General features: G+C 43.3%; 1 protein-coding gene across 1 annotated transcript; it reads right to left on the reverse strand.

The window, feature by feature from the left end:
* Positions 1–5366: 5366 nt before the first annotated feature.
* On the reverse strand, positions 5367–10443 carry SHISA3 (shisa family member 3). Its single transcript, XM_016160676.2, has 2 exons — positions 9595–10443; positions 5367–6996 (listed from the first exon to the last, which is right to left on the reverse strand). The coding sequence occupies exons 1-2, from the start codon at positions 9869–9871 to the stop codon at positions 6557–6559; spliced, it is 717 nt and encodes a 238-aa protein (XP_016016162.1). The 5' UTR covers positions 9872–10443; the 3' UTR covers positions 5367–6556.
* Between the last annotated feature and the right edge of the window lie 573 nt (positions 10444–11016).

The raw sequence follows: 11016 nt of genomic DNA on the forward strand, positions 1-11016 counted from the left end.
ATAAAGAAAATTGTTGAAGTTGTAATTGCTAGTTTTAGAAACTATACTGCTTTATAAAATCTTCAAATCCACATTACATGTAATCTGAGGTCTATCTGTTTAATAGCATTAACATATCTTGTTTAAAACCCCAGGGATATATAAAATACCCCTTCATGTTAATCCAGCTAAAGGAATCATGAAGTGGAATATATTAACTCTAGTAAGAGGGGTAGTTTTGATAATTAAGTACTAAAAAAGAATTTTTAAAATAAAATTACTGTATTTTTATTCTTCAGTCAAAAAGCCATCCAGGATTGTCTCCATTACATATTTAAATTAGCCTGCAAGTCAGCAGCTAATTCATCCATCTTTTTAGGTAGATTGAATTTCTTAGGTTTTTTTTTTTTCTTTTTAACCCACCAAATTTTTTTAAGTGTCCAAGTTTAGCCAATGACATTTGAAGGAAGCAATCAGAAAATAATAAAATTGCCAGGTGAAACAAAAGTACAGGAAACATCAGAAAGAAGGACATAGGTTTATCAAAAATTAGCATCATTGAGTAAAAGAGGAACAACTGAAGCTGTAATCTTGTAAACTGCTAGAATAGGATTAGTTCACAGAGAGGCACTGAGGAAGCAATCAGAGGAGTCTCTGGTTTTATTAGAGTGAGGTAGTATATGCTTAGCTGTCTGAGGCCCTGTGTCCTTTCCCAGTCTTCCCTTGGACAATTGGGTGTGGGTCCCCCAAGGAAAATCACACCAAAACAATGTACGAAAAAGTTACCAGTGAATTATACCAAATAATTTTCACATTCAACTTTATTTCTCTCAAAATAAGCAGTGTGTTTATACTGACCTTGTAGTTTAAGATACCTTCTAATACTACCACAAGAAAACACCAAACTTGAAATACATTCCCATAAATTCAATTCATCTTCCCCATTTAAAGTTTATTAATGTATGCTTATGCATCTCTAATTTAAAGCCATTATTTCAGTAACACAGAGCCACTCATTTTAATGATGAGAGATCTTCCTAACCTGGACTTTTCACTAGTAAGCTAATAAAAATTGTTGGAAAATAAACATTTTACCATTCAGTTTTTATTTTGAGTATAAACTATGTAGCTAGCAATTCAAATAAGAATTCTGTGTCAGATAATTTCATTAATAACTAATGTTTAATTACAATTGTAAAATAGCCATGCACATATAAAAATATGTTAACAATTTGTTCCCTTAATAGTTTAATATGTCCCTACATTCTTTTCCTAAAAACATAACAAATGAACTTTATAGGTTATGCAAAGGTAAACTAATCTCAACCCAATGAAATGTCTCAAATTCCTAATTGTGAATGTATATATTTTCAGAAAAATATATGCATTCACAATGTATATATTTTCAGGAAAATATATACTTTTGTTGTCTTATTTTAGGCAAAATTTCATATGGATTTAAGCCAATCTGGCAAATTCTCCACCAGAAGAACTAATAATAACATCAATAAAGAGTAGAGAGATGGTGAAATAAGAGGAACAATTAACCATTTGAACAATTAAAAATACAATCTGTGGGCTTTGGAATGAATAACCATGTTAAAGCAAATTTACTATATTCAATGTGCTTTTCTAAATCAGATGATAAAATAAATTCACAGGCCATGAGTACCCAGAAGGGTGCTATGTCTAAGGCTATAATGGAAAGTAGGCCAGGTAGCAGAGGAGGCCATGGATCATTCCAGACTAACTCCATCAAACCATCACACCATTTATTCTGTTCCCTGACTGCAACCAACAGTTATATCTGCCCTCTCACAGTACTTAGCCTTTTGTTTTTATTCTAGGGTATTTCATCTGCTTTCTATTTGTCATAAACTTACTATGCAGCTCCCTCCCCACTAGAATGCACGTGATTTGAGACAGTGACTCTAACTTCCTATTTCTCATGACAATTCTAAGTGGTAAAGAGCCATGAATATCTCCATTTTACAAATGAGAAAACTGAGACACAGCAAAGTCAAGTAAGTAGCCAAAAGTCACTCAGCATATAAGCAACAACCTTAAAACTAATCCAGACACTGCGACTCCAAATCCATGCTAAATTGCCTTCTGGTCTCTCATGTGTAAAGGGAGAGATGTTTGTCATCTCATATTTCTGTTTGTGCTTTATATTACTCTATGTTCTCATAATGTAGCACAAACTACTTACTGTTATAATCCCCTCTATCTATAGGATATGCACAATAGTACACGATCTCTTTTCCCCCAATAGAATTTCTGAAAAATAGTTTGGGTATTTTTCCTGAGAAAATTAAGCCTTCTAGGTACGTGTCATAAAGAATGTATACAGAGTTTCAAAGCAGACCTGGGTTCAAATCTTCGCTCTGCTGTTATTGTCTGGCCCTGGACACAGCGTTTAACCTTTCTGATTTAGTTTCTTCATTGGCAAGACAGGCATCGTAGTCCCTGCCTTGGGATTGTGAAGAATAAATGGAACAATTCATAAAGCACTTGGAACACACACGATGCTTGATAAACATTATCAATTATTTGAATAACTACCTTGCAAAAGGTTTTAGGATGTTAGAACTCAAATTCTTTGTGATAGTAATAAAGTATTAATTAGACAAGTTTCTATTGTATTTTGGTAATGTGACAGGTTTTTGGTGAACATCTCGGAAATTTTAAATGAAGATTTCCCTTATGAAATCCTTTAAGGCTCCCCCTTGTATTTGGTGTATGTCCAGCCACCACGGTGTTCAATTCTTTGATCTGACCCTGCTTACCTCTTTACTCTCACTCTTTCTCTGAATTCTTTGTCCAGTTTCCAGAATGTTCCTTGTTCTTTCACACTCATGGGTGTTTCTCTGCCTTTCTGTGAATTCTTCACTTTGCCTAATATGTTCTTCCCCTCATTTCCAACACTCTTCTCTCCCTCCCTGCGCCCTGTCTTCTTCCCCTCACATCCCATTCATCTGTCAAGGCTCAGGTCCAATCTCAACCTCTCCAAGATAACTATTCCCTTCGTATGTGCTTCCAGGGAACTCTGTATGTACTTCCTCTATCATTGCAGTCACCATAATGAATTCTAAGTGTTGAGTTGTGGGTCCATTTTCTCTTACATGACTGTGAGTACTTGGAAAGCAGAAAAAATAATGTGCTTTTATAAAGCACCTATAACTTCTTATCACAAATATTTGTCATCATACTTGAGTCCATGGAGTTAGTGGCTCCTTGAATCAGAACTGCATGTTATTCATCTTGGTACTCCCATCCCCCAGCATAGTGCCTGACCCATAGGTGGCATCCAACAAGTGCTTGTTGAATAGGACAATATCTGGAAATCTGCCACAGGATGGACTTTGTACCCTGATATTGTGAATAATAGTATTATCAGCTACATAGCTTCCAGAGGGAAGTTCAAAGATATGCGCTATATGTCAACAAGTGCATGGGGATATGATTTGATTCAGTGTCACTGAATGCTTTATTTCAATGAAGTACACAGTGTCTCCCTCATTCTCAACAGTTTATAGCCAGTTAATTTGATTGATTAGAGCATGCTACTAAGAGAAAGGGAAGGTTGCAGATGTCAGCTTTCAGAATTCCTCAGTAGTATTCTGCCTAATAGATACGAACTGCTCCCCAAAAGATGGCAAATAAAAGTACAACCACTAGAGAAACCTGACAAACTAGATGGTTTTCAGTAGGGGCAGTTCCACCCTCTAGAGGACATAGTGGAATAGTGTGGGTGCATCTCTGGCATCAATGTTTTGGGGGTGGGGCAAATGTGCTATGGGCATTCATTGGAGAGATGCTACAATACATGGAACAGTCCACACAATAAGACTTAATAATGTTCATTAGCATGGCTTTAGAATGTCCTACTTTTTTGTTTTTTTTGTGTGGAAAAACCTAATCCCATTTTTCTGATAAAGTGTTTTTTGTGCTGCCTTAGTGTACACTGAGTTTTCCAGACATCTATTTGCACATCAAAGGAAGATCAAACTTTGCTTTGTTTGGAAAAATCACATTAACAGCAGCAGTGTATCTGTAGTGTTCGGGTTGCCAGTCTAGCAAACCTGCATCGGTCCGGATTTGGAGTTGTCATATTTCAGTGCTTCTAAGAAATTTGCATCTGAATCCTTTGTTTAGTCTGCCCAAGCCATTACATTATGAAATAAATTACTTTCCTTTTCTTTCTCCTTTTCTATTTACCATTAGGGCATTGTATTGATTTTTTTTTAATTATATGTATAATGAGCAATACTATCTATGGACAGTTAAAGGGATGTCACAAAATAATTATTCTAAGGAGAGCTCACTGGGTACAACAGAGTTAACCATTGTGCCTCAGAGAGAGGGGCTGGACCTCACGCTTTAATCTCCAGTGGATTTCATGCACAAGGCTTCAAAACGTCAGTGCAGGTGTTCCCTTGATGTTTAAATCTGGTTTTGCACACATCTCCAGTATTGACTACCTGGGGGATCTTGGGCAAGTTACTTTGTGTCTCTGTGCCTCAGTTTCCAAATCTGTAAAATAAAAATTTTAATAACTCCCTGTTGTGTTTTTTTGGAGGACAAAATGAGTTCATATATGTAAATATTTACAATAGTGTTTGGTTCATAAAGGCCCGATAAAGATTAACTTAGGAATATGAAAGAAACTCTATCCAACAAACATGAATAAAGCCAGTCTGACGACATAGGAATGTGTTCCAGAGCTTGTTCACAAATGTTTATCCTTTTATGTTCAGCTTTTTCTCTCTTTCTCCTTCCTTCCTTCCCTCTCCTCTTTTCTTCCTTCCTTCCTTCCTTTCCTCTCCTTTTCTTTTCTTTTCTTTTTTTTTTCCTTAATTATTTGAGCTAATTTGGGATACCGGAAGTCGGTCCACTTACATACAGGAGGAAGCAGGACACTAGACATCCAAGCTCCTCTGCCATTAGACTGAGCAAAGTCCCAATATATTTGAACTTGTTTCCTCAGCTAGAAAACAAAGAGGCAGAGCCAAAAGATTCTTTTAGGTCAGAATCTTACCTCTAACTTGCTATATTTGAAAAGAGCTATTATGGGTGCCATGTCATAGTATGAATTCATATAAACCTGGGTTCCCAAACAATACCCACAGGGGCCAGGTAGGTAACAAAACTGAGGGAGATGTGCCAGGTAGGGGAGACCAAGCAGGAGGCTGGTGAATGTCAAATGTCCTGTCAGGAAAGGGCCAGCTGGCCCCCATGACGATACAGGACCCTCGCTGCCACATCTTCTAGATGCCATGAGAAGCCAGAAATCCAGAATCTTATGAAAACCATCCCAACATGTTTGAGAGTTACATGTAGCCCACAGGCTGATGCCTCCAGAAAAATTTACAACCTTTGCTGCTTTCATCAGCCCCAATACACAAAATAGCTTTATAATATAAGTCAAAATCAGTGTAGGATCTTTTTTGTTTGCATTTCAAAATATGAAATGTTAAGTAATTTCCTTTTATTGGATAACAGAGTATTATTAAGAAGATAAAATGAAGACCTGCGATGTAAAATTTTGAACAGATTTCACTAAAACAAAGTATTTTATTTATTCTAACCCAGCAGGATATATGCCCAAATATGTAGTCATCAGACATGGAATCCAGTGACACGAGATATGCAGTATTAGATGATTATAACCAATAGCTGGACTTTGAATTACACAATTATTAATATAAAAACTTACAGTGTGACTACTAAATAATTAGTACCATCAATGTGGTAAATCCATTAAATTACAATATTTACATTTGTACACAACTCATTTTACATGTAAATGTTTTAAGACCCAACTGAGCAACATTCATTTAAACACAAAATATTGCTAACAAAAAGTCTGCAATAAATATTCCCTCCTATGTGTAGGGAAACGCTTTTACATACAATCTGTGTTACAATGAACATCTGAGTGAATATTTAAAACTTTAAATTCCCCATGCGGTTATTGAAATCTTGTATTCTAAAAAATCTCTTATATTTTAAACAAAATTTAGTTATTAATTTAAAAGGTAACTTCTGATGATACTGATATTATTCATGGTTAGGTTGTTCCCAAAATCATAAATAGGTTTTCACTATCCCCTCGGTTTCCTTAGTAGTTAATTTTTTTAAGTGAATCTTCGATAATTACAATCAGGCATTTTTCTTTGCTTATTTATGTATATATTTGTATTATAACTCACTAACCAAATTAAAATGGAAAAAAAATGTAGACTTTTTCTAAACAGTACAACCAAGTTGTCCAATAAAACATCTTCAACTAGTTTGCAACTTTAAAGTTAAACAGCTATATATATTGAATGAAAGTAACATAAATTGAAATGTAATGGTCACCATGTTTTCAAAGCCACAAAACAACTATCTAGCATAGCCATTCTGTGATTGCAGCCAGGAACCTTAAGACTAGAAGATATGTTTTCCTAATACTTTCCTCCATGGTGTTACTAAGTTCAAGGGAAATTTCCTCAGAAATATTTGTGGCAATGGTAGGAACGCTCCACCTGTTTGCCATTTTACTACATGATGGATTTATGGCCGTGGCCTATCAACTGGAACTGAAGTCTGGACAGGTCTTCCCAGGTAGGGGAGGCTCCTGCTGGAGTGGATAAGCAAAGTACTGGGGTGACACAAGGAAACCAGACGGCTGAGTCAGATGGATAGGGTGGCCTGTGGTATAGGGCGGGGGCGGTGAGGGCACCAGGCAGCCTGGCTCTGCCCTGGCAAAAGAGAACCTGCGGATGGAGCCCCCTGTGGAGCTGGAGCTGGTGGCTGTGCTGGACTGCCTGGAAGGTGCTCTGAGGTTCGTGGAGGTCAAGATCATGGGCAGGGTCTCTCTCTGATAGCTGCGGAGCGAGAAGCGGATTGGCTGCTGTGAGGGCTCCTTGGGTCTCAAGCAGGTGCAGCAATAAATAGCCACTAAAGAGCCCAGGATGATGAAGGCAATGAAGATGGAGCCGACAATCAGGAAGGGAACGTAGACGGGCTCTAAAAGGCAAAAACAAACAGACAGATGCTGGGACAAGGGTCTCCCAAACTCTGGGCGACTTAACGGTGGGAGGTGGGCAGCTCAGCCGATCACTGTCGTCAGCCCAACTACTCAGGACTTGTTACTGATAACTTCTAGAGTACAAACTACGATGACAGAATATTCTTGCTCCTAGTGGGGAGGAAAGAAACTGGTACTGTAGCCTCTGTTAGCAATTAGCCATCATATTATACATCTGGAAGTCAAAAAGAACACACTCTATCTTCCTGTTCATGCACTGGAAGGAGGAAACGGGTGAGTTTTTCTTAGTTACTGTAACTCTGTGTTTAAATCTGGGTGTTAGTAGTTTTATCACTGTGGGGCACTTAAGGCTTCGACCCATAACTGAGGCTGAAAAGCCATCCCTCATCCCAGATTCTCCAATCTAAACAAAGAGAACCACGCCTATTAAATTAGACCCTTAGAATTTTATCAGACTATGGGAAGAACAGTATAAAGAAATGCATAGTGGGCCCCCAATTAACTGTGTCGCCTATTGTACCACAAATTGTCACTTCTGAATGTTCCCAGAAATGATTTGGGATGCCTACTCCAGCTGCCACACCTCCACCTCTCAATTCCCATCCAAACCCTGAGATGGTAGGCTGAACCTTAGATAGCTTGTGATGCAGTTCTTGGTGTTGGTAGCCCAGAATTTCTGTGACAGCATCCCGCAGACAGAGCAAACACCAGCTTCCTTTTCTCTCTACAAGGCAGACATAAAATTTCCCACCCCTGCCTAAGGCACCCTTGGGCAGTTCTTTAGGTGTCTTCCCTGTATGATTGAGCCACACTTGGATGCAACCTCCATCTTAGAGATAGAAGAAACCTGCATTGACTAAGAGGCCCTACCTGTGCCTGGTGCTTTCTTATGATCTGATTCAAGTCTCACTGAGCCCCTGTGAGCTGGACATGATAAGCTCTTTTTTCCAGATGTGGAAACATATGAGTTTTCAACTTTCCCCAAACAAGTAACAGGTAACCATCAACCCCCAATATCTGTGGGCTCCTAGGTGTAAGCTCTTCAGTGTGCCACCCATTCTGCCATGTTTAGTAGCACTCCATGGAAGGTGAGGGAAAAGTGACTAATAACCACTTATTGAGCACCTTGCTAATCATTCATACACTTTCATTTAATCTATATTATGCCCATTTTAGAGTTAAGAAGAGTCCCAGAGCAGTTAAGTAACTTGCCCAAGGTTACAGGGGCTGGCAAGAGACAGAGCCACAGTCAATGAGAATTTGCCAGATCCCAGGCCCAGCAAGGCAGGTTCGATTTTAGACTGGGCACTTACTCTGCAGAAAGCAACTGGGGTGCCTCAGCATCAGTGGAGTAAAACCACAGGAAAGAGTCTGTATTTTTCTAACAGGCCATAACTGCGTAGAGTTCCCCTCTTTCCCCTTAGCATCTTTTCTCCAGGAGCCACTTCCCAAATCCTCCAGTTGGGAATTCTGATCTCCAGACTTCAATTTATTGAAAGTCTAATGGAGTTATAAGGAAGGGCAGGCTCTCCTTTTCCTCTGGCTTATCAGTCTATTGGGTGGAAGCCGGAGGGGGGGGGGGGCGGATAGTGGAGTGGGGAACCCTAGTACCATTATTTCTTTCTCCAGCCTCTCCTTGCCTTTCCTGGGAACCTTTTCTTGAGGGCTTCAGACCTCCACGCTGGAGTTCTGGGGTGTCAAAGCTGTCAGCTCCGCCCGCTCCTCAGGTTTCCCGGCCGTAAAACCGTCGCCTCGAGCTCTAAAGGCTTTCCCTGACGATCCGATTGAGATGGAAAGCTTTTTTTTTTTCTTTTTTTCTTTTTTCTTTTTAACGTAAAGTTCCTCTGCTGATTTATTCCACTCTCAAGTGAGAGGAAATCTGACCCGTGTTTTCCGACGTGAGACTATGGAGCTGGGAAGCCTCTGCGACCCAGGTTTCCAAATCTCCACCTCGAGGACCTGGGCATTTCTGAAAGGTATGACAATAGGGTTTGTGCCGGAGAGGGCAATTCGATGCAGACAAATGAAAGGAATTAGGAATAATGGGGCAGAGGTTTAGAAACTCGGCCAAAAAACCACAAGAGAAAAAAAAAAGTGGCTGAAGTGTCTTAGCCCTGAGGGGCTACAGGTGAGCGCACCCTAAGAGTAGCGAGCGATCCCTGAGCTATCTGCACTTTCTGAAGCTCCCAGGGTGACAAGGAGCTGCAATGGGGTGCCCTCACAGCCCCCAAAACCCAAGTCTATCCTGACGCTGCCTCCACAGCCCCTATCTGAAACTTCCCGAGGGCCCGAGAGCTCTAGCTCTCTTCTCAGGGTCACTCGGGGCAAGCCCCGCGGTCTTCGATGTCCCCTGCAAACTTTGCTTGGGCTGACCCGCGGAGACCGCGTGTGGCGGGAATCGGGACTGCAAAGGAATAGGGCCCCCTGACCTGAAACGCGACCACTTACTCCTGCTTGATTCCCCCCACCTCGCTGCGCCCACTTTGCGCAGACCCAAGAAGGCTTCGGGTGCCTGCCAGCGCGCACACCTTCCTCACACACCGCAGCCGCGGACGGCCCTGGGGGCCCGCACTTACGCGCTGTGATGCCGGGGTGCTCCAGCTCACCGCGGTCGTTGGTGCAGCCGCCCTGTTCCAGCCTGGCGTCGGCCGCGGCGCAGCAGTAGCGCAGCGCGCAAGAGCCGCAGCAGATGGTGGCGTCCAGGGTGTCGAAGTCCTCCGGACACTGGAAGCCCTCGTGGTAGTTGCCCTGCACGTCCACCCAACCGTGGCAGTACTCTCCGGGCTGCTGGGCTCCCGCCGGGCCCCAGCACATCCAGCACAGAAGGAGGCAGAGCGCCAGCAGCGCCCCCATCGCCGCAGGCGCCCTGGGCTGCGGGGAGGGGGAGGCAGCTGAAGAGCTAAGAGCGAAGCTGGGCTCTGGGCGCACCACGGTTCCACCTCCCCTGGGGCGCGGCCCAGGCTGCTGCCCGGGCAGCCGAGGCCACTCCCGCGCTGGTTAGCAGGGGCTGGGGAGGCAGCAGCGGCTGCGCTGAGGTCTCTGCAGACTGGGGGTCGGCATGGTGCCCTGGGGAGACTGGGCGAGGGCCCGTAGGAGGCACAGGCAAAGCCTGCTGCTGGGGCTGCTGCTGCTGCCCTTTGCCAGGCTCATAAGGCTCCTTGCGCGAGAGCCGCGTCGAACCCTCTGCCACCTTTCTCCCCACTCCTCACGGGAGCCATCGCGCCAGGGGCTGGCAACTCCAGGGCTGCACAGTGTACCGACTTGTAGCTGTCGCCGGGTACCAAGCCGAGCCCAAAGGAAGAATTTAAGATCTCCGCGTGCGAGTCCAGGGAGAAGTACCCCTCAGCCCCCGCCCCTGTCTGTCAGGGGAGCAGGAGTCAGCGTGGCAGCGGCCAAGTACAAACGGCCTCCCAGTTGCTGACAGCTTCGCCTGCAAGGCGTCCTTTAAAAAGGAAGAGGGAGGGGGAGACAGCGAGGGTGAAGAAAGAGTCCGCCCTCCCGGGTCCCGCCGCTGGAGCTAATCACCGCGGGCGCGGCGCGGGCGGCTAGTTCATCCATTGCGCTTTCTGGTTCGCCCGCAGTCCTCCGCCTTCCCCAGGCCACCCCCGCCCACCAGGCGCTCCCCCAGGACTTGACTGTAAACTAAAAGGGTCAGGCCCTCCCCACTCCCACCCCAACTCTCACACAGCCCAGAAAGCTCTGCAGAATGAGGAGAGGGCTGCCCGGTTTCTGCGTTTCATCACGCGCGTTGGCACGCGGATAGAGATGCGGAATTGCGTTATGGATGTAATAAAAACGACCGCGGTGACTGAGGTTTGTCGAATCTTCTGTCGCCTGTTGCACAGATCCGGACTTGTCCTTGGGACACCTGTTCTAGGGGTTCAGACGGTTAACATAATTTTTAGGGTCCGCCAAAATGTGCACTGAGTTTTCCACTTAAGTTTTCACTTTTCGAAGAGGGCCGGCACATTTTCACAAATACACACACTTGCACTCTT

This window comes from Rousettus aegyptiacus, unplaced genomic scaffold (genome assembly GCF_014176215.1).
Source record: "Rousettus aegyptiacus isolate mRouAeg1 unplaced genomic scaffold, mRouAeg1.p scaffold_m13_p_10, whole genome shotgun sequence".
Classification (NCBI taxonomy): Eukaryota; Metazoa; Chordata; class Mammalia; order Chiroptera; family Pteropodidae; genus Rousettus; species Rousettus aegyptiacus.